This window comes from Eretmochelys imbricata, chromosome 24 (genome assembly GCF_965152235.1).
Source record: "Eretmochelys imbricata isolate rEreImb1 chromosome 24, rEreImb1.hap1, whole genome shotgun sequence".
In the NCBI taxonomy this organism is placed as follows: Eukaryota; Metazoa; Chordata; order Testudines; family Cheloniidae; genus Eretmochelys; species Eretmochelys imbricata.
In genome coordinates, this window is record NC_135595.1 from 7,413,148 (window position 1) to 7,441,071 (window position 27,924).

Consider the following 27,924-nt stretch of genomic DNA (forward strand, 5'->3'; position numbering starts at 1 on the left):
GGAAAAAAACAAAACGTTTGTTTCTAAGATCCCATCTAAGAGGTCCTCAACCTCTTTCAGTATGGAAAGTATTTAGTGTATTTTTAGATATCTTTTAATATCTAGACAGCTAGAAATGAGAAGTCAATCCCTTGTGACTAGCAAGTCCTTTGTGGAGAGCAGTGTGAGAACCTTTATAAAAGGGGATGAGTTTGGATGGGTGTACACTATAAACTTTTGCTGGTATAATAATGTTAGAGGGTTGATTATTTCCACAGACTCAAGTAACCAAGTGGACAGAAAAGAGAAGTCCTTCAGCACTTAGAACAGAGCATGAGGAGATGCTCCTACTAATAAATGATTGGGGAACAAATAAGGTGGAAGCATTTATCTCCTGAAGCTATTTGCCTTATAATTGGGTATACTTGGAAGTGGATCTTGTAATATCCTGCCACTGATATTGCGTTGCGCAGCAGACTGGTTACTGGATGCCTCTGATTATGATATTAGGGATACCTGCAGCTATTCTGTTTCAAAACTCTGTTCTCACAAATTAGGGTGTATGTCACAGGATTAGTACTGGGATGGGAAACCTCCAAAGACCAGCTGGGCTGAGATAGGAAATTTATGATGATAGTTCAAAAGCTGGCTATCTTCTTTGTGAAGCAATTCCCTGTTGACATGCTTGCATTACTCATGCTGGGGTCAGCTCAAGTTCTACAGTGAATTACAACAAGCATCACTGCATGCGAGGTCTTGGTAGAACAAGGATTGGCTGCCTGTCTCGTGTTTTTTTCCTTAGCACCATACTCTCCATTAAATGCTAGATTTAGGCAGATGAATGGTTCTAAAAATTATATGAATGGAGTTCACCCAGATGTGATGGCATCAAGCCATGACATGCCTGGGTGACCTCATGAGCCACCATAATGAAACTCTGCCATAGTGTTGCAATGTGGTAACTGCAGGTGTCAGCTGTACAGTGCATTGTATTGGCTTTCTGGCATGGTGCAATGACATACTCAGCTGCTGCTGCTTGCAGAGTGGCATGGCCAAGACCATGGGAGGAACAAGAAGGTAATTTGACAGCATGACACACGTTGGCATGATTTTACCATTGCCCATATATCATGGGTGCTATGAGGGCAGGCTTCTGCCAAGCCGTTGGCCCTCTCTCCTATGCTCCTCCTGGGCCTCGGGGAAGCTGGGGACCAAGAACTCAGCCCAACCACACTTTGCTATTCCCCTTAGCCTTTGCAAAAGCTGGGTACCAGCACCTGAGCCCTCTGGATCCCCTGCCCTCCAGCTCCTGAAATAGGCCCCTGTGGGTGGCAGGGCCATGACCCCAGCCCCTCTGGATCCCCTGCCCTCCAGCTCCTGAAATTGGCCCCTGTGGGCGGCGGGGCCATGACCCCAGCCCCTCTAGAGTCCCTGCCCTCTGTAGGTGGTGGGGCCAGGACCCCAGCCGCCCTGGATCACTTGTCCCAGGCCCCAAATCTCCCTTTCCACTCGCCCTGCAGCAGCTCCTCACGTGGAACGGGGAGGTGCTGGGCTTTTCTCTCTCTCCCCCCCCCCGGTCACGTGACGTGACCCGACCCAGACGCGTTGGCCTCTTCTCCGTCACGTGAAAAGGCCTCAGGGTGCCGCTCCTTCGTCACGTGACCACCCCCACTGAGGCGCTGGGCTCCTGCGTCACGTGCTGGTGCCTAATTTCCCCGCCCCCCGCGACGCGGCTTCACGCGGGCCGTTTCCGCTTCCGCCCTAACGTTCCGTCTCCGTCAGTCGCAGCGGGTCTTCTCTAGGCCGCCGCGGCGGGGAGCGGAAGTTTCGGGCTGGAGCCGGGCCGGGTTGGGCGGCGCTGAGGTGAGGCGAGGCGCGCGGGAGCTGGGGATGGGCAGGCCGCGGAGCCCAGGCTGGGGGCGCGGGCGCGGAATCCGGGGCTCGAGGCCTGAGCTAGGCTGGCGTAGGCCTCATGTGTGCGCGCGAGGCGCTGACCAAGGGAGGGGAGCTCCCCCCAGCCAGCCCCCCTGGGGAAGAGGGGAGCCCTTAGTCTGCCCCTCATACGCCTCAGGCGGTGATAGGGGACCCCATTTACTGGCCTGCCGCCCCCCCGCGGCCTTGGGGAAGGGGGGGAGCCCCCCAGCTGCCCCCCCCCAGGCTCTGGGGAATGCGAAAGCCCTTAGCCTGTTCCTCATACTCCTGAGGCAGCCTCAGTGAGGCTGTGATAGGGACCCCCATTTACTGGCCGGCTATCCCCATGCCCTGGGGAAGGGGGGGGCCCACAGCCGGCCCCTCATACTTCTGAGGCTTTGACAGGGACCTTCCTCATCAATCTGTGCACTTCCTCTTCTTTTCTGCTATCTGTTATACCCCAGACATCTTCCCTGCCCTAAAGGACTCCCTTGGTCAGGAGGGTGAGCAACACACGCTCTGGTGCCCCGGGTGTGTGGTACTCAGCTGTGTGTGCTGTCTCGGACCTATCACTGGTACCCGTGTCTCATCACCATGTACCCTTTTCGCTCTGTGGTTCTGAATGAAACTGATAAAGCACAAGTGAGTTATTAGCCCAACGTTTTAAGTTAAAACATCTCAGTGAATGATTCTGGGAATCTCCAGAGTCTCTGAGCAGACTTGATTTTTGTGCATCTACCTCAAAACTAACAATCTCAAACTCCTCTAGAAATGCTGCCTTTATCATTTTGGCCCAGATCAGGGAGCACTCATAGATTTGCACTCTTTATTTCTGTTGCATACTCCTATTTTTTAGTGTTTGCACCTTTTTCGCACAAGAAGTGTGTGAGTTGGGTACTAGGGCAGGCAACTGTGTGGTGGGCTCCTAGGTTCTGATCTCAGCTTTGCTACTGATTTACTGTTTGACTTGAGACAAGTCACTGAACTCTTCTGTGTCATTTAGAAAATTAGTATTACTTGTCTCACAGGAGTATGGTGACAAAAAAATCAGTGCGGTGCTTTGGAGAGAATGTGCTATTTAAGCGCAGTTATTTTTCTCTAACATCTCGCCTAGAAGTGAGACATGGAGTGACTTTTTTTTTCCTTTTAAAGAGTTTGACTTGGAGGGGCAATACCATTAATCTGCCACAGTGATGGTTTTGTCAAGAGGAATTTTTTCCCTTTATGTCTCCTGTTCTCTATGCATCATAAGCAAAAAGCATTCTCTTTAATGGTGTGTATTAGGTTTGTTTCTAAACTTGGGTCTTCTGGATACTTCATGTAACACCAGTGATTTTTTAGGGGGATAATAGTACTTTGAGTACACAAGATCAAGGGATCATCCAGTAAAACTGAGAGGCAGCAGATGTAAAATATAAGGAAGTTCTTGTTCACACAACACACTGTTAACCATGCATAATACTCAGGACTCCTGCCTCCCATTTCGCCTCTAACCACTAGACTACACAGCCTCCTTTGCTGATTATTCAAAGGTACACACGTAATGGTGGGGAGGGAATTGGCACATTTATTTCCATTCTAGATAAATAAACATTTTTATTAAAACAAATAAAAGGGAACAGCAGCAGCAACAAAAAAAAATCCATGAGGGTTTTAATCTTTGCTAGAGCAAATGAGTTTTATAATAAGATTAGAATTGTCTGCCCATAAACATGGTACATTTGTGCTAGGTTGCTTCTCAGAAAGAAGTAATTGGGAAGGAGGTGGGGGACACAACCCAATCTTCCTGTGTACACAATTTTCATTTGCAGAATTTGGTAAAATTTTCCACGGATGTATGCGAACTCTTATCCTGTTACAGCTAAATTTGTCTGATTCAAGGCATCTAGATTTCTAGCCTTAACGTAGGCAGTGCTCAGACCTTTAAAGTAGTTGTCTTATTGGGGCAATGCTGTGAGCAAGAGGGTTTCTATTGAAAGGAGGCATTGTACATATCACTGTGGCTTTGGAAACTAATTATAATTAGAACTTTTACTTAATTTTAGGCATACGTGTTTTACAGAATGAAGCTAAATATGTCGCTTATCTGAAGGAGCCACAGTTGCTTGACAACAGCTTTGTGAGAACATCAATTCCAGATTATCCATTTACTGAGGAATAACATAGTGAAGAAGGTTAGTGGGTGTAAACCTTAATGAGAGATACATGTGTTGTGCAGTTTCACTATTGGACCACCTGATAGAAATCGTCTATTATATTTTGGCTGGCAACTTTCTTAGACATTTTAATGCACACATTTGGCCTTATATGCAAGGTTTAACTGTATATAGAATACTTACATGGCTGAAAGATAGTGTTCTCATTCTGTAGGTAGTACATAATGAGAATGCTCATGTATACTATTCGCTCTTCAGATACTGAAATATCATGCTAACCTGCCTGAGGTTGAGTATTCTATTAGGTCTTATTGAATTACATAAATGAAGGTAAAATCTACCAAGGCATAACTCATTCTTATAGCCATATTAGCCTGTTTTTACAATATATAAATGAGGATACTAATATGGCAACATGTTTTTGTGAAATGTAATGATGGCTCTTAACCTAGCTGAACTAATGATCATGAGTATCAAATGTTAACATTTAACAGTCATCATCCGAAATGTGCCTTACTCAACAAGCAGCTATAACTGAAATGTAGCTATAGAATGCTAGAGCTAGAGTATATGGAGGATTTTCTGTAACTTGAAGTCTTTACATCAAGAGTTGAGGACTTAAGTAACTCAGCCAGAGGTTGTGGGGCTTTTTGCGGGAGTGGGTGGGTGAAGTTCTGCCACCTGCAATGTGCATGAGGTCACACTAGTTGATCATGATGGTCCCTTCTGGCCTTAAAGTCTGAATCTATAGTGAGGTTGTGAGTCAGGAGACCTGGAAGATGTCCCTTTTTGTGTGAGCTTAGCCAAGTCACCCTTAATTTCCTCTAGTTTAGAAGGCTGCACGTGCTTACCTTGTGTAGATGTTGTGAGGCTTAATGTCTGTAACATGATTTGAGATCTTCAAGTGAAGGTACTAAGCACTAACTAGTGTATATTAGAATTTTCAGTGTTTATCAAAAATGTATTTCATCCACATTGCTGAAAATGGACTTGTTCCCCTCTCAAAATATTGTAAAAACTATTCTAATGTATTGAGTGCGAGTGGTGTATGTGAAATAAGTTTGGATAGGTCTCAGTCTAGTGACTAATGGACAAGGGTTCACATGACAAATCTACCACCCTGATTGTCACTAATTGGCTCCCTTATTAGCACAAGCCAAAGATTGAATGGGCCACAAAGACAGAACTCCCCCCCTCTGTCCTGGGGGCATTTATGAGGCTGTAAGTCTGTAGGAGTTGGAAACTGTGTTGCTGGTACCTGTTACCTGCCCTGTGGATAAATACGACAGTTCCTCTCTCACCTTGTCTCTCTAGTATCCTGGGCCCATCCACGGCCCAACACTGCATAGTCTCCAAGAGTGTCAACAAGAGGAAGAAAAGGAGTACTTGTGGCACCTTAGAGACTAACCAATTTATTTGAGCATAAGCTTTCGTGAGCTACAGCTGCTCACGAAAGCTTATGCTCAAATAAATTGGTTAGTCTCTAAGGTGCCACAAGTACTCCTTTTCTTTTTGCGAATACAGACTAACACGGCTGTTACTCTGAAACCTGTCACGAGCAAAGTTGGCCTTGTTATCGTGGCACTGGACTAGCAGTCAGGAGATCTCGATTCCGTTCCTGGCTCTGCCATCGATTTCCTGTGTAACTTTGAGAAAGTCGCTTAGGGAACTAACACACAGAGATTATCTCTAATAAGGATCTAATACTTCCTTTGTCTTGTCTAGTTAGATTGTAAGGTCTTGAGGGCAGGGACTATTTCTTGTCTTATACAGCACTTAGAACAATGGCATCCCAACATTGGTTGGGTCTCTAGGAAGAAATACATTAAAAAAAATGCTTTGTACCTTCCAGCTCTAAATTCACACTAAAAAAAGAAAAATATAATGGCCATCAATATAATGGCGATTTGGCTGCTCCAGTCTCTCTTCTAAGAGATGCTTTTTCCACTCTTTGTTTTTCTTATAGGTAAAATTCAAATAATTGAAGTCAGCCTACCAGTGAAGATGTCACTCTCTAAACGGGAATTGGATGAGCTGAAGCCATGGATCGAGAAGACAGTGAAGCGGGTCCTGGGTTTTTCAGAACCCACTGTGGTCACTGCAGCATTGAACTGTGTTGGGAAGGGAATGGACAAAAAGAAAGCAGCCGGTATGTCCTCGGCTTTTCATTACGACACTCACAACACATCCATTGCTGTGTATTTTGGAGTAGTAAAGATCCTTGACAAAAAGAGAGGGAGGTGTATGAAATAGGTGCTAAAAGTGACAACCTGTTGAATCTCTCAGGATTTCTGTTTAGCGATACAATCCATTTTTCTGCGAAGTATTTCATATAAACTGTATTGTACCATGCCTTCGAGCTAAACAGTAGCAAAGCTGGGAAAGGAATAGAAGCATCACTCAGGAAAATGAAACTAACAATATAGGCACTTTGTCTTGGTCTAGAAGACAACCAAGTGAGGCTTTCGAATTTGTATCTTAAATAAATGAGAGTATTTGTTCCTGTGAGTAGCTGTGAGCTTTTCAAATGAAACTGGAAGATCTGCACTGCATTTGAAATGGTCTTTAAGTCAGATTTGAATTTATCTTCCTTATTCTTGGGCACTTCTTCACGTGACTAGTGGTGCTGAACTGTAGGTGGCAAATTGTTTCTTCATCACTAATTAAGGTTGTGACAGTGTTTCCATTAGATGAACCCCCTTTTCATGGATGTGCGAAATCCCTTTTGAGCTGAGAATGTCCTTGCTAATTCTTAGCTCAGAGCCAATTTTTATGTACTTAATATTTTCAGACTTACTTCACAGGCTGTATGTAGTAATAGAAGCTTACTTTGGACAGATTTTCTTGTACTCCCCTTTTCCTCATGGCAGAAGATGGCATTGTCTTAAGATGCTTCCAAAACACTTAAAGGGTGTTACAGAAACTGACAAGACAGGAAATGCAGCTGAAAGGCTCCATTGTTAAAGAAACTGAAGACATTTGCTGTAGTCAGTGTTAGAGACTACCTTAAAAAGAGACTTGCATGGAATCTCAAAACCCATAGGTCATGTATTCTAGATTTCAGGAGGAATGACAGCCTGTGAATTTACAGGCTGAACTATAATTTTTATCCACGTATTCCTGTCTCCAAAAATGCTCACTGTCTAGTCACATAAATTTCTCTTCCTTGCCAGACCATCTGAAGCCCTTTCTTGATGATTCCACTCTGCGGTTTGTCGACAAGCTCTTTGAAGCTGTAGAGGAGGGACGAAGCTCCAGGCACTCAAAATCCAACAGTGACCGGAACCGAAAGAGAGAATTGAAGGTAAGCTAAGGACTGATTGTTATATTGTTCGATAAAGGCCATGAATGTAGTGCTGTTACTTTACCACATTCTCCTCTTCCAGAAAGGCACATCTTATAATGCTTAAAGTTCAAGAGAAAAGACCCTTCTCTACAATGAAGTGTGTGAGCCTTTACATTTCAGTTCTTTTTACTCTCTTCTGAGGTGCCATGAGGGACCAAAATACTTTTCCTGGCTTGGAAGCCTGAGCATCTGGTTTCTTTAACAATCCCCTAGTGGTTTAATGAAACAGAACAGCTTAAATAACAGGATTTGTGGCTCTGTGCTGTTTTTCATACTCCTTTATCCCCCACTTGAATTTTTGCCATACTGTTGAGTCTTCATTAACTAGAGGTTAGGAGTCTGGGTTAGTCGGGCACAGCTTGTAGTAACTTTCCATTGCTCTTCCTTGCTCAGACGTGTCATCGTAAAATCTAAACTGATGATTTCACAATTGTCAGTGAATGAATGTTGGTGGGTTACCTTGTGGATTTTCACTTTCTGTTCATGCACTGAAGCTCATCTGGAACCCACAATATGCACCTTCTGGCAACCTCTTTTCCCCACCAAAGTTCAAGGTCCTGAAATACAGCAAGGATTTTCTAGTGTTCTGGTGGTTTTCCCATCTAACATTTGACTGGGATGGTGGAAAGTCTCATGCATCCGCAGCTGTCTTTTACTTCTCACTATCTTGAAGATTTTGCTTTTGACCCTGGAATTACAATTTTTGTCATCATTTGCATACAGAGTTTAAAAATGGCTACTCGACAAGCTGTTCCCTGGTCTTAAAGTAAGTTTCCTTTCACTTTTTTCCTGAGGTTCCTATTTTATGGCATTTTATATTTCTCTTTTTGAAGTTTTGCATTGTATCAGTTCCTGATTCGTCAGTTACCTAGTATATTCCCTTACAGGGCTCTCAGCTGTGCCTTTCCAGGTGTCTGTGGGAAAGTGCTTTGTAGGAGGAGAGGGACTACCTACCCTTCTCAATATTTTCTGTCTGAAACTGTTACTTTTCTCCTCTGCCTGGCTGAGGCTTTAAAATGTGCTAGAGAAGGGTCTACTTACCTTTCCTCTTCCAGATTCCAGTTACATTCACTGATTAAACAGTCATGCACAAAGAAGAGGTCTTTATCCCCAGAATAGGTACAGCCTAGGTGGCAGCAGTGCAATTATTCCTGCCAATGTGCCTTAGTCTGATCTGGAGTGAGCCCCACCCCTCCCAGGGGAGAGGGGGCGAAGTTCAATCTTCCATAGCTCAGGTCTGGTCTACACTACAGACCTATATTGATATAATTGTTGTTCTGGGGTGTGAAAAATCCACACCCCAAGCAACGTAGTTATGCCAACCTAACCCCTTGGTGGACAGTGCTATGTCGGAAGGAGAGCTTCTCCCGCCAACATAGCTATCTCCTCTCGGAGGTGGCTTAACTATGCAACAGGAGAGCACTCTCCTGTCGGTGTAGAGCGTTTTCATTAAAGCGGTGCAGTGCCTTAAGTGTCGATGTGCTCTCAGTCATTGGCACCTCTACTGAGACTATCAAGAAGGGAGCCAGCTAGTGTAATGTGGTGTCATCTTTGTGCTGTGGGCACATTTAATTAGGAGTTAGACTGAAATTGACTAACTCATTTCACATAAGCCACCAAACTGTTCTCAGATTGAAAGGCAGTAAGCCATCATATTTTGTCCCAGCCAGATCTCAAGTCTCTTACCTCTGGTATATTGGGGAGACAGAAGAAACTGGAATATCTGAACTATGCCATGCAGCCACTTGACATGTCATTTTAAAGCAGATGGTTCTGCAGATAAATCCTTTGGCAGATGGATTGCAGTCTGCACTTTACAAGTGATGATTATTTTATACTTCTGTAGCACTTCTGATGCAAATGGATCCCAAAGCTTTTCACAGTTACAAATCATTTATAAGACAGTGCTTTAGTCACCCGGAATGCCCATTCTCGCATGATGTGGAAGCTACTTAGCATCAAATGGCAACACCGTACAACGTTATAGGACAGGAAGGGAAGACCGTTACACTCTGTTGAAACTCTATGGGGAATCTTACGGAGGTAGGTTAGATACCCAAGCTGGGGTTTGGACTGGTCACTGGGGCTATTGCCCCATCTCTAGTGAAAAGTGCTCTGGGATCTTGAATGACCAAAAGTGTTCCAAGCCCTCAGTTTTGTATCTAATCTGAAATTCAGCCCTCCCAATAGCAGAGCATGCCCAAACACACTGTGATGGGCCACTGACTCAAGGAAAAGAGTCATTCCACTGAATGCATCCGATGAAGTAATCTGTAGCTCACGAAAGCTTATGCTCAAATAAATTTGTTAGTCTCTAAGGTGCCACAAGTACTCCTTTTCTTTTTAAGGAAAAGTGTCATCTACTGAATCACCAGCTGCTCTTCCTGAAGTTAACTTCCTTAGAAGTGTCACATCCAGACACTGATCTCCCCGACCCTGCTTAGCAGGAGATCTGCTGGATTGCAGCCCAAGGTGGTATAACTAGGGTAACTTTTCCTTTCTGGCTTTTTCCTTGAAAATATTAGCTCTGCTTTTACATATGCTCACAGAATTAGAATTGTAGAGGTGGACAGAGGGATGATAAAAACATTAGATACTACCTATGTTAGCTGTCTTTCAGCATTCTGTCTGGCCCTCTCTTTCTCCTCTCTCCCTTCTACCATTTCATGGGGTAGATCACTGCTTGGGAAGTTTCAGGAACTAAAACGTAATGGTCTACACACTTTATACTATGGGCAAGTCCTTTCTCTTGAACTTGTAGGTATTCCAAGAAGTACCTGTGTCTGGCTGAGGAAGTGTCCTTATAGAATATGAACCATAATAGTGAAGAGGGGATTTCAACTAACGCTTACAACCGGTGTGTATATCTTCTTTTCAAATAACATTCACTTATAATGCAGTATGCCTGTTGTATGGTAGATTAAGGGCTTGTTTACTCACACAAATGGCACGTATTTAACTAAATCAGTGCAATCTCCTTGTAGACACTCTCTTAAATCAGGTTTCAGAGTGGTAGCTGTGTTAGTCTGTATAAGCAAAAACAATGAGGAGTCCTTGTGGCACCTTAGAGACTAACACATTTAGTTGCGCATAAGATTTCGTGGGCTAAAACCCACTTCATAGATGCATGGAGTGAAAAATACAGTAAGCAGAATCGGCAAAGAGTCCTCTGGCACCTTATAGACTAACAGACGTATTGGAGCATCTGAAGAAGTGGGTATTCACCCACGAAAGCTTATGCTCCAATATATCTGTTAGTCTATAAGGTGCCACAGGACTCTTCGCTGCTTTTACAGATCCAGACTAACACGGCTACCCCTCTGATAGTAAGCAGAATATATATCCTAGCACATGAAAAGATGGGAGTCGCCTTACCAAGTGGCGGGTCAGTGCTAAGGAGCCAATTCAATTAAGGTGGAAGTGGCCTGTTCTCAACAGTTGACAAGAAGGGGTGAATACCAAGGGAGGGAAAATTACTTTTGTAGTGCTAACAAGGCCAGTGCAATCAGGGTTGCCCATTTCAAATAGTTGACAAGGTGCGAGTATGAGCAGAGGGAAAATTACTTTTTGTAGTGACTCTTAAATCAGTTTGAGATTTAGAAACCAATTTAGTTAAATCAGTTCAGTTTGTGTGTAGATCAGACCTTTGTCCGTGGATAGGTGTGTGAGAGAACACACAGGCTTACTGGGAAGAATGATGGACCTAGGAACTCTTTACCCCATGCAAAAGGATGGTAGTGCCTTTCACACAAGGATCTGGGTGCTTTGCAAACATTAGTTAACCTCCATATCACCGCCACCCATTTAGATGGATCTCACTTACCATTGTACAGGTGAGAAAATGAGACAGATTGAATTTGTGCCTGATCCCACAGTGGGTAAATGGCAGGGCTGAGAATCCAACGTAGGAGTTCTGGATTCAAGCCCCTTGCTGTGACTGCTTGACCAAAATGTTTTCCGAATTCTAAATTGCTGGACTCAAGTGCTGGTTGCTTGTCTTCATCAGTAGCCTCAAGTAGCTTTGTTATATCATTGATCATAAGCTATCTCGTCTTGTTCCCGTTCTGTTAGGATGTGTTTGGTGATGAGACTGAGATCTCCAAGGAGTCTTCCGGTGTTAAGAAGCGGCGTATTCCACGTTTTGAGGAGGTAGAGGAGGAGCCGGAGGTTATCCCAGGGCCACCTTCAGAGAGTCCTGGAATGCTGACCAAGCTACAGGTTTGTCTTCTCAGGTTGCTCTCCTCTGCCACTTCCCAAGAAACTGAGATCTTGGATCTTAACATCTTAATATTTAGTTTCAGTGTGAGGGAATAGCTGAAACTTTTCTTATCTTATACTTCATATCATGATTAGAAATTTGTATGTCAGGGTCTAGCGTCCTTTTGAAAACTAATGGCAAGTGCTTTCCACTGTGTCCTTTTCAGAGTTTGCTGCTACTACTGGCCAATTTAAATAGAAGTTCCTAATTCACAAGCCTAATGGTCCTCTTTGTCATTTCTGGAAAACTGAGTGGCAGAGAGAGTGCAATGTTGATGCCTTGTGTTGCTAAAACTTGCTACTCAGAATCTACATTTGCAAAAATACTGTGAAATGTTAATGAATACAACTAAACTATATTGCGAATAAGTGGAGAAAATACATTTGATATGCAGTATCCTTCATTTGTTTGAAGAAGTGTTGACTTGCACTGAAATGTGTTCACTTGCAGTTATGTAGTATAAACAGTTCATTAGCTGAATGCCATCTGTATGATCTGGCACATTTCATTATTTTTTTAGTTACACAGTACCATAAATGTACATGGAGTTTGGCAGATTCAGAAAACGTGCTTGGACTAAAGCTCTTAGTCTAAATTAAACTGACTAAACAGTTCAGACACATGAAGTAATTTACCAGTAAATGGCTTAATCTTAAAGGATTAATGTCACTGAATTTAGTGGAGGAGGTGTTCTAGAATTAATGAGTCTCCTGTATATCATCTTGAAACAGTGATTTCCACCAGGAAAGGGAAATTCAGTTCTTACAGTTTGCGGTGCCAGTGAGCAGACTGAATTGATTAAGAACAGGTCAGGAAATCATTTTGCAGGTCCTTTCACTTTTTTTGGAACATGCAAAGCACTTGGTCACACTTGAATTCAGCCAAGAGAACAGTGAGAAAGAGAGGGGAAGACCCTCTTCACAAATGAAACAAGGAAACAAGGCTCCTTTTCTGTAGGGTGAGCTGAATAGGAAGGAACAGGTCATGGCAGTGGGCACTGACTACCCAGGGTTGCTGCTGCTAAATTAGAGGTTGTTGGTTAGAATTGTCCTGGTTGGTAGCTGGGTTTGCACTCATTTGCCGCTATGTGAAGAGCCTCTGAAGAGTGCTTTAGCCCTTCTTACGAAGAGGAGGAAGAAACCTAACTTTCCAACTTTTATTTCTGCAGATCAAACAGATGATGGAGGCAGCAACACGTCAGATTGAGGAGAGGAAAAAGCAACTGAGTTTCATCAGTCCTCCTGCACCCCAGGTACAGCCTGGAAAGCAAAAGGGGAGATCCTTTGCCACAGGATTCAAATGGATGCATTGTCTTTCTCCTCAAACAGTGACTTGTGTGATTGTTCTGACACGTATCTAACAGTGTATTTCTCTCCACAGCCAAAAACTCCTTCTTCATCCCAGCCAGAACGTCTCCCCATCGGCAATACCATCCAGCCTTCACAGGCAGCCACGTTTATGAATGATGCTATTGAGAAAGCCAGGAAAGCTGCTGAGCTGCAAGCCCGAATCCAGGCTCAGCTGGCCTTGAAACCTGGGCTCATTGGCAATGCCAACATGGTGGGGTTGGCCAACCTGCATGCAATGGGAATTGCACCTCCGTGAGTACAATCAACTTGCCAAGTACACTGTAACCCTGGTAACTTCCTATGGGAACAAGACAAATGCTAGGCGTGCATACTGTCAGCCTTCATCATTGCCTTTCCACCAAAATTTATGTGTATTGACTTGGATTCATAAACTGGATAATTGGCGGCTCTGTGTCAATGATAGAAGCACCAGAGAGTGATGCTTGACAGGCATTGCCCTTCTGGATGTTGTCTGTGTGCTGTTGTCCACCTCCTACTGTAACACTGTAGTTGTCCTTTGAATGTTCAGTCCATTTCAGGGTCAACTAAGAGTAGTCTAAACTACATCAAGTCCTTGTGGCCTTGTCTACATAAAGGGTTTTCTAAAATTTTTCACCACTGCCAGTGTGGGTTCAGCATCAGTAGTTGCAGTGGTGGGAAGATAGGGCAGATAAGCCCCTGGTTATCTAACCGCCAAGTGATCTGGACCTGCTCAGTCTAGATTGCACAATGGTTAGAATGCAAGATCACTCTCCATCACCTTAACTGTAGTGGTGCTTGCATCAATGTAGCTAAACAAATGATAGCAACAGTGGGAAATCTTACCGGGTGCAATGCTTCAGGGCTGACACTATGCCATTCTGGCAACACAACATTTTAATTGTATAACATTTACACCCACTTTAGTACCCCTTTACGCTGCCAAAGAAGTGTAAGGAGATCTTGATGTAAATGCAAATTGGGCCCCTAGTGTAAGCACACCCATATCATTCATGGTGTGAAACTCACCTCTGTTCCCCGAAGTATCAAGAAGAGGGAAGCATTTAGATTATTGATGTTCTGAGTGATCAGAATGTGGAAACCTTGGTGCTGATGCTTCGTTAAAACTTATAATAGTCGAGGTTGCTCTAGGCTCTGTGGATCATAATACTGGCATCTACTTTTTGATTACTGTTGCACTAAAATAGCTTCACATCTGTTTCCTATATATGATATTGACTAAAAAGGCTTAGAGAAAACCACCAAGACCTATTTGGTGGTGGTCACAGTACCCTCTATATTTCCTCTGAGTTTAATGCTACATGACTGCATTTTAACAAAATGTTTCTTGCATCAGGAAAGTAGAGCTAAAGGACCAGACAAAGCCTACCCCATTGATCCTGGACGAACAAGGCCGAACTGTTGATGCAACTGGTAAAGAGATTGAACTGACTCACCGTATGCCAACCCTAAAAGCGAACATCAGGGCTGTGAAGAGGGAGCAGTTTAAACAGCAGCTCAAAGAGAAACCTTCTGAAGACATGGAATCCAACACTTACTTTGACCCTCGGGTCTCCATAGCCTCATCCCAACGTCAGAAACGCACCTTTAAGTTCCATGACAAAGGCAAATTTGAAAAAATTGCACAGAGGTTACGAACAAAGGTATTGTCTAGATTCCTGAGTGCTGGTCTTAATGAACAGCACTAGAAGCAGAGAGTGGCATGGGAACCGAACTCTTGTGTCCCATTCGAGAATGATGGAGGCTTCAAGACAAGAAAGAATTCCACTACAGATGGTTGAAAATTTTCCATCAAAACTGTTTTTCAATGGAAAATTAGTTTTCAGTTTTTGTGGAAAGTGTCTTTCTGCATACATTTTTGTCTTTTTGTTGACAACACAAAGAACTTAGTTCTCTTATGAAAAGCTGAAATTTTCTATGGGAAAAATACACTTTCTGACCTACTTTCAATAGAAGCAAATGATTTGGGGGCTGGAAGAACTTAAAGGGAGAGAACTTGCCTAAATTTTAACCATGCGCAAAAATATAGATCAGGGATCGGCAACCTTTGGCACATGGCCCGCCAGGGTAAGCCCCAAGGCCGGCCGGGCCGGTTTGTTTACCTGCCGCAACCGCAGGTTCAGGCGATTACGGCTCTCACTGGCCGCGGTTCGCCGCCACAGGTCAATGGGGGCTGCGGGAAGCACATCCCTCAGCCTGCGCCACTTTCTGCAGCCCCATTGGCCTGGAACGGTGAACCGCAGCCAGTGGGAGCCACGATCGGCCGAACCTGCAGACGCGGCAGGTAAACAAACTGGCCCGGCCCTCCAGGGAGCTTACCCTGGCAGGCCGCATGCCAAAGGTTGCTGATCCCTGACATAGGTTTACATAGCAGTAACTATTTACTGCAGTTGTGAGGTATAACGAGGACTCTTGGAATGAAGAGCTGATTTAGGCTGGATATTGGGAAGACCCTTTCTGATACTGAGGTCTGTTACACCATGGAGGAGATTCCCCAAAGAAATAGTGAAGCCCTTTGAGATCTACAGATGAAAAGTGCTATATAAGAGCTAGGTAGTATTATTGCTAAGACATTTCCCAGTACGTTTCCCAGCCCAGTTTTAAAGTATCAACTAGGAGAACAATCGTTCGTTAGGGTTGTGCAGTAATCCTTGCATGGGGCAGGTGTAACACCCACAAACCTCTACAAAACCACCCACTAGTCCCAGGCTCCATTCTCTGCTTCCTCTGTGACGTGCTCTGATCAGCTTGTAAAATAATATACCCCGTGTGCTTTGCTTTTTAAAGGCTGCACTATTTCTGCGTGTGCCCATGTAAGTGACCTGCTTGTCCCATCTCTCTCCTCTTGTCCTCAGGCTCAACTAGAAAAGTTGCAGGCCGAGATCTCTCAAGCTGCCAGAAAGACTGGGATCCACACCTCTACCAAACTAGCTCTTATTACTCCCAAGAAGGAGCTGAAAGAAGGGGAGATCCCTGAGATAGAGTGGTGGGATTCGTATATCATCCCTAATGGCTTTGACCTGTAAGCTATTACCTGCTTGGCTTTGATAATTTTATTGTAGAGAAGAAACTAATGGCCTGGCTTTTGAGAATTGCTGACCCAACCCCTGGTTCCATTGAAATTTGTTAGGAGCTGCTGGTAGCTGAAGTGCCTAGCGCTTCTGAAAATCAGGCCCTAAGCCTTTGCTGCATCTTTTACAGAAGCAAGTGCATCCGCTTGGGGAACTGCATTCTGCCCCCCTGAATACCCTGTGGGAGGTTCAGTTGTATTTTGTGTTCGCTCCCTGCTCCAGTGTGCGGTGTGGTGCCAAACAGCTGCTGTATTCCATTCCAGAGCTGGTTTATTCCAGCGACTGAGGAAACAATTCCTGTGTGCAATTGATACAGCAGTTTGTTAGATTTCAGAGTAACAGCCGTGTTAGTCTGTATTCGCAAAAAGAAAAGGAGTACTTGTGGCACCTTAGAGACTAACCAATTTATTTGAGCATGAGCTTTCGTGAGCTACAGCTCACTTCAGTGAGCTGTAGCTCACGAAAGCTCATGCTCAAATAAATTGGTTAGTCTCTAAGGTGCCACAAGTACTCCTTTTCAGTTTGTTAGAGCAATTTTTGGCTAAAAGCCATTGTGGGATTTTCAAAAGCAGCTAAATGACTTTGGAGCACAAGCCATTGACTGTCAGTTAAGAATTTTTGAAAGTTCTGCCTCTAATGTCTAAATGTAAGATCGATTATTTAGAATATCGGGGCAATGGGAGGGGCTTTAATACTTATGTAGGACCTGTGTATCTCCCTGCTTCCCCTGAACGCTTGGCTTTAGAGTACCTGTCAGCAACTTGCGTAAGTTTAATAGTTAGCACTGTGGAGGTTGTGTGAGGGGGGCCAAATTGCTTTGTTCGCCAGATGCTGTGGCTTGTGGAACATTGAAGAAAGTGCGGGAACCAAGCCCTAAGATGACTTGATAGTGATACACAAATTCTCTCCTCTTTAGTACAGCTGGAGTCTACTCTAAAAGAGACGACTACTTTGGGATCACAAACCTTGTGGAACACCCAGCACAGCTAAGCCCACCAGGTACTATCATGTAGCAGTCTAGTTCAAGGCCTCTTTGTAGTCTTGATTAGCATAGGTGGTTTTGTAGCAAGACCCATCAAGTGCTCCAAACCACTGGCAGCATGAGCTCTGAACCAGACTAAGACCCTCCCCGTTTGTAATACCACTGACTTCATTTCTCCTCATAAAAGAAATCATGCTAAGATAGAATGTAGAGCTCTGCTAGGGTAGCAAGACAGCTAAGACTAGGAAGGTGAGTCTAAAAAAGAGTGGAGGAGATCACATTGAAAAGCATAGTAACCAACTAGACATTGGAAACTGGTAGATTCCCAGGTTGTAGAGGGGATGGCTACTGCTACTTGGACATTATGGGTGTCTACACAGCAACTAAACACTTTTGTCAGCTGAGTCAGGCTTGGGCTGCAGGGCTGTCTAATTGCTGTATAGACGTTTGGGGTGTAGGCTGGGCCCACGCCTGAACGTGTGTGCCACAATTAAACAGCCCGAGCCCCATGAGCCCAACTCATCTGATGCCGACCAGCCACAGGTGTTTAGTTGCAGTGTCGACGTACCCCAAATTCCTCCTGTGATCCACATGGTAACGCAGACCCAGACAAGGGACGTAGGATAGTAAAGAAAGGTTTAGAGGATTAGTGGTTAATCTGTTTAACATAAACAGCATTGTAACCTCTGTTTTCTGGTTCAGCATTGATATAAACAATCTGGAGTAACTCAAGGATCACAGATAGTAGCAGAGAGAAACCATGATCTAATATGGGATAGCTGAGAGGCATACGTACATGCTCAGAAAGAGGGGTTTTGTAGGTTACAAGCAGACTGGAGGACAAAAATGGTGGTGTTTGGCTGCCTTAGCCTTAAGCGTCAGGAATTGGTTATAACTCCTAGACTGCAGCTATTTCCCTTCCCTTTCCCTAGTAATGATTGTAAACAGTATTTGGTCCTGCCCTTGGGGAACTGGTAAATGTAAAGTGACTGTTCTTTGATTTGCCTTCCTAGTGGACAGTGACACACCAGTGACTCTGGGCGTTTATCTGACTAAAAAAGAGCAGAAGAAGTTACGACGCCAGACGCGGAGAGAAGCACAGAAGGAACTGCAGGAGAAAGTCAGGCTGGGCCTAATGCCGCCTCCTGAACCGAAAGGTGGGTGACTACCTTGTGGAGAACAGGCTGTACGTAAAATGCTGCATTAAAACAGGCACTGCCTCCAGATGGTGACACATTGGCTAGGTAAAACCACTGTTTTGGTAAATTGCAGCAGACAAAGGAGCTGTGTATGAGAAATCCTATAGATCTACTCTGTTCATGAATTTACATTCGTGCATCTATATTAATAGAATTAAGTCCAGAAAGGGCTGTTATGATCATCTGGTGTGACCGGCATAACACAGGCCATAGAATTTCACTCAGTAATTCCTGCTTCAAGCCCCATGTGCATAGGGCAGCATTCTGGGGTGACTTACACCCCATCCAGCCCTACTGACTTCATTAGGGTTGCACAGAGGCAGAATTAGGCACAATGAATGAACACACTACATGGAATGTTCATACGGAGGAACCACTCTTTACTAAATTTCATGCATTGTTGCTGTGTCTTGTCAGGCAGTTGCCACACTGCACCTGGAAATACCTCCATTTCAGAGGCAAGTGATGTCTGTTCATAGCTAGTAATTCTGTAAAGCATTCTGAGCCTGACAAAAGATGCTACGGAAGGCTGTTTTTAAATAATGTTGGGGAGCCTTTTGAAGCAAGCCTTAGAGAGGAGATCTGGTCTCACCTAGAAATTAACTTGTACCTTTCTTTCAGATGGTTTCCCCAATGTTGTTTCACTCTTACAATCTTTGCACTCGGTTTTATTTAAAGTAAAACATCTATGCTGAAGATCTTCTCATTTTTAAGCTCTTGCTGCATCTCCACTCCTATACTTATAGGAAGTAACAGATGCCTTTTGAGTTTTGACACAAATTACGACAAGTTGGTACGTGATAGGTCCCTTTACAATGTTCCTCTCTCTATTTCCCTTGCAGTAAGAATTTCTAACCTGATGCGAGTACTGGGGACAGAAGCTGTTCAGGACCCGACAAAAGTGGAAGCTCACGTTAGAGCACAGATGGCAAAGAGACAGAAGTAGGTTGCATGTCCAAAAACAAGAAAGCTTTATTTTAAAGTAGATTTGGTGGTGGTGGTGTGCTGACAGCCCTAGAGACTAAAGTCCTCTACTGAAGCACAGAACAGATGCAGCAAAGGAAGAAAGAATTACAAATTTTACTCAGATGATGACCCTACAACTTATTTCAGCTTTGTCTTGAAAGGCTCTCCTCTGAGAGCTAGAAGAGTTGAGTGTTCATGACCCATCCGTTCTTGGACCCTTGTCCTGAAGCTGTCAGCAAGAGGCCCAATTGCAGTGGTGGCTTTACAGCTATCTGCTGGGAACTGGACTGAGACCCTGACTCTCTTCACAGACCCTCCAACAACTGCTTGTGTAGTAATGACTTTGAGACATGGTCCTCCTGAGCTCACTACATTCAGTCACTTACACTGAGCACTTTCAGGTTTAGTGTTAGGTGGTGTGTGTACACATTCATCCTCAAGGGAAGTCATCTGGGAAATGCAAAGGTTTCACTGTAATAAAGATGAACTGAGTAGGCTCTTCAAGAAATTAATCTAAAGCAAAGTACCTGAATTAAAAGTTCATTTGTGTAGTCTCAAACTACAAATAACCAGATGACTGGATTTTTTCAGGCAGTGGTAATGATACAGGGCCTTATGCATCATCACCACTAGATCAGGTGCATCCTCTAGCAGTACTGACAGAAAGTTTGTACCATCTGATGATGCTTTAGTGACCTATTTAAAATTAGTTGGTGGGTGCTGATCCAGTTCACACCACAAATTTCCACCATTACAGCTGGCATTAATTGCTCTCTTTCAGCAGAGGCTAAGGTCTAAATGGATTGATCCCTCATCACTAGAGGCATTGAAGGCAAATTGGAGGGTGATGTTGCAGGAAGCTTGCAGTACCACTGTTCATACTTGTTACAACCTGGTCCAGTTTCCCTCTGGATGGAAACCAGTCTCTTGTGATCTAGTGGGTTGGACCCACTCACGTGCCTCTAAGCCAGCCGGGTCTGGGCAGAGTCTGGTTCAGTGTTCCTAACTTTGGGTCTACAAGGCTCACTCCCCTTCCAGTTTTCTGAACAGTCATCCAACAAGCTGCATTTCTGCTTACCTGTTGTCTCTTTCCTCCCACCCAGAGCTCATGAAGAGGCAAATGCTGCACGAAAACTAACGGCGGAACAGAGAAAAGCAAAGAAGGTTAAAAAACTTAAAGAAGATATTTCACAGGGAGTGCATATATCTGTGTACAGGTGAGTGCCTTCTCCCACGGACCTTAGAGGTGCTTTGACTCAACAGATGTTTTTCCCATGTGACTTTTTATAAATACAGATGACAAACACCTGTCTATAAATGTGTGCTAATATGGAGTGTTCATTTAATGCAAGGCTATTGTCCTCTGGCTCCCTGAACTCCATTAGAAACAGTGAAGGCTGTTCAAATTATTTTATGGTAGAGAGAGAAACACTTTCTCAAAAGTAAATGGAAAGATAATTCCATTCTTCACTCATCCTGCATGAGCATTCAGGGTGAATGTAGAAAGTCTCTTTAATACTTCAGTGCTTCTGTAGCGCTTTCCATCCAAGGATCACAAAGCACTTTATGAATTTTAAACCTAATGACACTGAACCTGAGACACTGGGATATTGAATGTCCAGTGTCACAAGCAAAGCTGGCAATAGGACCCAGGAGTCCTGACATCTGATAAAACACCATTCAAAAGTCAGATGAAAGCTTCTATTATAATGTAATATATGTAATAATGTATTGTGTTAGGAGCTGTAAAAAGGTAGATACAGTCCCTGCTCAACACTGAATAAAACCCTGTTGAACATAGGGTTTTTCTTATACCCCGACAGTACTGGAGAGATTGAAGTGAGAGTAAGTACTGGATGGAATTGGAGGAGAGTGAAGGAACCCTCTTTCTCTGTTGTCCATTGTTCGTAGTTCTGTAGTTCCTTTTTCGAATAGATAAACCTTTGTTTTTCTATCCTCAGAGTCAGAAATCTGGGCAACCCAGCAAAAAAATTCAAAATTGAAGCAAATGCTGGGCAGCTGTACTTAACAGGAGTGGTGGTTTTACACAAAGACGTCAATGTGGTGGTAGTAGAAGGAGGTAAGGCTCGGGGGGTGCACTTTCTGGTTAGAACATTAGACGTTCAAAAGTTTGTTTCTAACCAAGATACCCAAATATTTAAATTGCCAATTACTGGGAATTATGGAAGTAAAGGAAGATATTAAGCTGCTCTACTTAGTATTCTTCTTAGATTTACTCCGCACCAGCCCTTGTGTAGTCAAGTATGTTAGCTACTTAAGTATTTTAAATAATCCTCTAAATATTTAAACTGTAGCTTATATGTTTAAGCATTATTAAATCTGCTAGATTTGAAGTCACAATGCTTTGACAGTGGCAGCTTCTCAGGAAACACTCTGCCAGCCCTGGGTGAGTCTGCTACAATGCTTCCAACTTTCATGGTGCTTTACAGACATTCTCTCAGCACGTTTTGTGAGATACTATCCCCATTTTACAGCAAGGGAAACAGAAGGCACAGAGGTGAAGTGACTTGCCAAAGACCACTGAGAGTTCCTGTCTCCAAGCCCTGTGCTTAGGTTAGAGACTGTACTCCTTTGTCATTGATCTACAGTATTCTCTTCGCCCATGGCTTTTAGCTGGAACTGTGTGTGTGTTTGAGTGTTTAGTTTTTCCTCCATGGTTTCAGGTGTCATTAGCTTTCACTGCTTTTTGGAGGCAGAATGTGACTCTTAGGACTCTTAAATTGAAGTTGTCAGTGAGCAAGAACTGAGTGAAAATTACTATCCTCCTCTCTCTCTCCAGGCCCAAAAGCACAGAAGAAATTCAAACGTCTTATGCTCCATCGAATCAAGTGGGACGAGCAGACATCAAACACAAAGGGAGATGGTAAGCATAGACCCACATGGATCTGTATGAAATGTGACTAGGAAATGGCAATAGGGTCATTTTGTTGCAGCCTGGAAGAGAAGCCATTACTATGCAAATCCTTCTGCAGAACATAATAGATCTGATCGTTTGAGTTGTAAATTTGAAGATCTCTGTAATTCTACTAAAGCAAACCAATACTGGGACTGTGATTTAGATGATAAAAAGCCAAGAACTTCAGTGACTGCTTATGCTCCTTGCTATTGTTTACACCAGTTTTCCAGACTGCCTCTCATATTCAGCTGTATGTTTTCTAATGCACAATAAAGCTTGAGCTGGCTTTGCGTTTGCAAGACTCGAGGTTTGAAAAAAACAGACTCCAGTATGGGATAGTGTGTGTACTGCTGAATGACATCCAGTCCTGGCAGACTGGGGAGGTGAATACTCCCAGGGAGGCATATGCCATAATTCTGTGAGGCACTCTGAGGTGTATGTTAGAATTCTGTGAGGCACTCTGGGTGGTCGTCTAGAACCCAGTACAGGTATGTATCCCTGAGACAGGAAGTGGGAGCGCAGAGCCCAAATCACATAACCCTGGATAATACTGATACACACATAGTGCTGGGAACAACTTTGCTATAAATGTGGTGTCTGTGTAATGCCATCGGCCAACAGTTTCCTTAAATGGGTCAGTTTTCCAGGGCAAGCCCTGTGCCTTCATATGTGCTTTATGCGTGCTCAGCCCAATATTGGGAGCTGATCCTGACTGGATGACCCCGGAGTACTACTGTAATAGATATTTCGTAATTGTGTAATGTGAGAGACCAGTCAGTGGCTGTAACTGTTGGCTCTGGGCCAGTGATACTCAGACTGAAGTTCAGGAGCCACAAGTGGCTCTTTAATGTGTGTCCTTCGGCTCTTTGCAGCACATGATATTAAAACAGTGATTTAATTATTAACCAATCAGGATGCTTTTACTGTGTTATTAACCAGTTAAGTTATCAATTAAGTTATCAACTTGCACTAAGTTATTATATTTGCTCTGGGAATAATTTATATATATAAAAACTTATTTCCCTGTCATACTGTTTAAATATGAGTACATAGTACTCTAGTCAGCTACTACTGTGGCTCTTAGGTAATGTTGGTTGCTAATTTGGCTCCTGAACCAGAGATCTGAGTATCACTGCTCTAGGCACATGATGGAGCCTGAAATGGGAATAAAAATGTGATAGAGGGATGTACTCACTGCTGAACCTTCTGTGCAAGTAAGTTAGATCTTCCACGGTATTTGAATTCGATTTTGTGCTTAAAATGTCAGATTATGAAGTCAGGTATAACATAACTACTAATAGCTATGGAAGACTCCCCCCTAAACACAATTAGAGAAAGGTGAAGGGAAATCAGCAAACATTTGTGTGCATGCCCAAAATGAGGGAAATGTAAAAGTCTTAGTCTAAATGCAGAAATGTAGTTTGGATTTAGGTGGGAGAAGTTATTTGAGTGGAATGAGAATAGAAGCATGGTCAGGACTGCCACTGCTTAGAGCAGTGGTCCCCAACCTTTCTGTGGGAATAGCACATTCCTATTCCCTGAAGACTGGCGGGCGCCAGACACCCTGCTGCCGAAATGCCGCCGAGAAGCGGCGCCGCCGAAATGCTGCCCAGAAACGGTAATGCTTCTCGGTGGCATTTTGGCGGGCGGTTCTCCGGCGGCTGCGCTTGGTGGCGCCACTTTGGTGACGCGGTGTCCTGCGGGTACACACAACTGCCCCAGTGGGCGCCATTGCGCCTGCTGGCGCTGCGTTGGGGACCCTGGCTTAGAGATTTGGGGTGGGGAAGACTTGTATTTTTAATGCTGGTGCTTTCTTAGTGACTGCCTGGAATTCCTTATTGGCTGTAGGTCTAAAATCTGCTTTTTTTTCCTCAAGATGATGATGAATCTGATGAGGAGTCTGTTAAAAAGACAAACAAATGCTCTCTGGTTTGGGAGGTAAGTTAGGATCTTGATTTAAAGGAGCATTTTGGGTCTTAGGCTCTAGTGCTTAATTTCTGGGTCACTTGGCTTTTCATTACTGCTGATATTAAAACATGCGTGCAAGCTATAAAGCCTTGTTACTTGCTGCACACTTCTGTTTGCAAATCGCTATGCATAAAGCATTTCACTACCAACTTGATGGCACTTGATTTTTGTTTTGATTGAAGTAGCTTGGCCATGGGTTTCAATATGAAGAACAGCTAGCCAAAAACTCAAAAGGTAATAACAAATGTTTAAGTATATCAGAAGCAGAAAGCCTGCTAAACAACCAGTGGGGCCCATGGATGATCGAGATACAAAAGGAGCACTTAAAGACGATAGAGTCATAGCGGAGAAACTAAATGAATTCTTTGCTTCAGTCCTCACAGCTGAGGATATTAGGGAGATTCCCAAACCTGAGCTATCTTTTGTACGTGACAGATCTGAGGAATTGTCACAGATTGAAGCATCACTAGAGGAGGTTTTGGAATTAATTGAGAAACTTAACAGTAAAAAGTCACCAGGACCAGATGGCATTCACCCAAGAGTTCTGAAAGAACTCAAATGTGAAATTGCGGAACTATTAACTATGGTTTGTAACCTGTCCTTTAAATCAGCTTCTGTACCCAATGACTGGAAGATAGCTAACGTAATGCCAATATTTAAGAAGGGCTCTAGAGGTGATGCTGGCAATTACAGACTGATAAGTCTAATGTCAGTGCCAGGCAAATTAGTTGAAACTGTAGTAAAGAATAAAATTGTCAGACACATAGAAGAACATAAATTGTTGCGCAAAAGTCAACGTGGTTTCTGTAAAGGGAGATCGTGTTTTACTAATCTCTTAGAGTTCTTTAAGGGGGTCAACAAACATGTGGACAAGGGGGATCCAGTGGACATAGTGTACTTAGGTTTCCAGGAAGCCTTTGACAAGGTCCCTCACCAAAGGCTCTTAAGTAAATTAAGTTGTCATGGGATAAGAGGGAAGATCCTTTCATGGATTGAGAACTGGTTAAAAGACAGGGAACAAAGGGTAGGAGTAAATGGTAAATTTTCAGAATGGAGAGGGGTAACTAGTGGTGTTCCCCAAGGGTCAATCCTAAGACCATCCTGTCCAGCTTATTCATAAATGATCTGGAGAAACAGGTAAACAGTGAGGTGGCAAAGTTTGCAGATGATACTAAACTGCTCAAGATAGTCAAGACCAAAGCAGACTGTGAAGAACTTCAGAAAGGTCTCACAAAACTAAGTGATTGGGCAACAAAATGGCAAATGAAATTTAATGTGGATAAATGTAAAGTAATGCACATTGGAAAAAAATAACCCCAACTATACATACAATATGATGGGGGCTAATTTAGCTACAACTAATCAGGAAAAAGATCTTGGAGTCATCGTGGATAGTTCTCTGAAGACGTCCACACAGTGTGCAGCGGAAGTCAAAAATGCAAACGGGATGTTAGGAATCATTAAAAAAGGGATAGAGAATATCTTATCGCCCTTATATAAATCCATGGTATGCCCACATCTTGAGTACTACGTACAGATGTGGTCCCCTCATCTCAAAAAAGATATACTGGCATTAGAAAAGGGCAACTAAAATGATTAGGGGTTTGGAACAGGTCCCATATGAGGAGAGATTAAAGAAGTTAGGACTTTTCAGCTTGGAAAAGAGGAAACTAAGGAGGGATATGATAGAGGTATATAAAATCATGAGTGGTGTAGAGAAAGTGAATAAGGAGAAGTTATTTACTTGTTCCCATAATATAAGAACTAGGGGCCACCAAATGAAATGAATGGGCAGCAGGTTAAAAACAAATAAAAGGAAGTTTTTTCACTCAGCGCACAGTCAACCTGTGGAACTCCTTGTCCGAGGAGGTTGTGAAGGCTAGGACTATAACAGGGTTTAAAAGAGAACTGGATAAATTCATGGAGGTTAAGTCCATTAATGGCTATTAGCCGGGATGAGTAAGGAATGGTGTCCCTAGCCTTTGTCAGAGGGTGGAGATGGATGGCAGGAGAGAGATCGCTTGATCAATACCTGTTAGGTTCACTTCCTCTGGGGCACCTGGCATTGGCCATTGTCGGTAGACAGGATACTGGGCTGGATGGACTTTTGGTCTGACCCAGTATGGCCATTCTTATGTTTTTATGAAATGTTCGTGGTTTATCTTTTTAAACCTCATTCAGATGAAGAAAACAGTGTGGTGACTTTCTCTGTCTAGTCCACACAGGAGTATTTTTGCATTTGGAAGGGTATAATGCTGGGAAATGCAGAGGATGCGTGATCCCATTCAAATATCTAATCACTGTTCAAAGGAAGCTTCCAGGACTAACTTATTGCCTGCTTTTTGCAATGCAGGAGAGCTGGGTTTCAGACTCTTACTCTGGTGGAGGGAGGTAGCATACTCAGCCCTTGTGGAGGAGAAAGCAGTCAATGCTTTCTATGGCTAACTAGTGACAGGAACCAAGTTGGCAGCTTTCAAAAGGTGTCCTGGCCCGAAGTACTGTGGCTATATAGCTCCCTTGTGTTCCAAGTGACTTGAGGTTGGGGCCCGCACCCTTCAGTTTTCATGATCGCATCCTTTGAGATGCTATATAAAAATATTGGCATCTCCAGTCTTTGGAGATTATCCTGTATGGCATGATAAAAGACACTGGCTATGCCAGACAAAGATAGACACAGACTGGAATAAAACATGTAACTTCAATTAAAGCCACTGAAGTGCTCTTAAACACTTCAGTTTGTTGCAGACTGTATCAAAGGAAAGTCTTTTCCTGGCAGTTCATTTAAAAGAAAACATTGCCATTATTTAAGCATGTTTCTCTACAACCTTTCACCTCTGCACAAATAAAAATAGCACTAATTTAATTATACAAATCATAGTTCCTCTCTGAACATTTGTTTAGAAACCTGAGAAATTACTTTAGAATTGAAAAAGAGGTTTATTCTTGATTCTTCTTGTAATTGTGGTTGCATTTGCTTGGTTGTTTTTCCTGTTTGCAAGATGCATCAGAAAACTCCTACTCTGTCTTATTTCAGGGTACAGCGAAGGATCGCAGCTTTGGTGAAATGAAATTTAAGCAGTGCCCCACTGAAAACATGGCACGGGAGCATTTTAAAAAACACGGAGCTGAGCACTACTGGGACCTGGCTCTGAGCGAGTCCGTGTTGGAATCCACAGACTGAGGGTGCTGCTGCCCCCAGCGTTCCCATTGTTAATTTGAGAACAATACCTGGCTGAAAACTTGGACAGAACTCCCTTCCTCCCCTCAAATCCCCACAGTACGTTGCATATGATTAAAGAAATATTTTTAAAACAACAATCACAGCTACACTGTTTTCTAGATAAACCCAACTCTTGGAAATTGTGGTGCAAAACCACTGGAAAGTGGTATCCGCCAGAGAATTTAGTTTTGAGGAGGTGGGAGGGACAGAGAAAATTGTTTTCAGTAGTCTCTTTAGTCTTTCACATACGGCTGTCTCAAGTGGAGGTACAAACACCTCCTTGCTTTGTCAGCTGTTCCATAGATGAAGTCTGACATTGGACAAACTATATGGTGCACACAATCAAAGCTTGCTCCTTTGGTGGGCAGGGAGGCAGTCTGGGAGCAGCCCCAAATGGTCTGAGGATGCAGTATGGAGCATTGGAATTTGTAAAGCAGAGTAGGAGATGGGGACTTAGCCCACATCCTATATTTACATAATAAACTTTTTTAAAAGAAAGTCAAAGATGTGTTTCTTTACATGGGAGTTTCAATTAGTTTGCTGTTACTCACTGCAAACCATGTTCTTCTGTACTTGACTCTTGCATCAGTCTTATACCATAG

The 27,924-nt window shown here is 43.4% G+C and overlaps 1 protein-coding gene across 3 annotated transcripts; it reads left to right on the forward strand.

The window, feature by feature from the left end:
• Positions 1-1,715: 1,715 nt before the first annotated feature.
• On the forward strand, positions 1,716-27,826 carry PRPF3 (pre-mRNA processing factor 3). 3 transcript variants are annotated; one of them, XM_077840906.1, is made up of 17 exons: positions 1,716-1,842; positions 3,953-4,064; positions 6,013-6,195; positions 7,220-7,350; positions 11,464-11,610; positions 12,819-12,902; positions 13,031-13,251; positions 14,336-14,642; positions 15,855-16,021; positions 16,987-17,069; positions 18,066-18,209; positions 19,094-19,193; positions 20,321-20,434; positions 21,179-21,297; positions 22,018-22,101; positions 24,011-24,072; positions 27,137-27,826. In XM_077840906.1, exons 3-17 carry the CDS (start codon positions 6,051-6,053, stop codon positions 27,281-27,283), a joined length of 2,055 nt encoding a protein of 684 aa, XP_077697032.1. In that variant the 5' UTR covers positions 1,716-1,842; positions 3,953-4,064; positions 6,013-6,050; the 3' UTR covers positions 27,284-27,826. The 3 variants fall into 3 exon arrangements, with proteins under 3 accessions (XP_077697032.1, XP_077697031.1, XP_077697033.1); XM_077840905.1 differs by having other exon boundaries at positions 1,732-1,842; positions 3,936-4,064; XM_077840907.1 differs by lacking the exons at positions 1,716-1,842; positions 3,953-4,064; positions 6,013-6,195 and adding an exon at positions 10,154-10,249 and having other exon boundaries at positions 7,226-7,350.
• Positions 27,827-27,924: the final 98 nt, after the last annotated feature.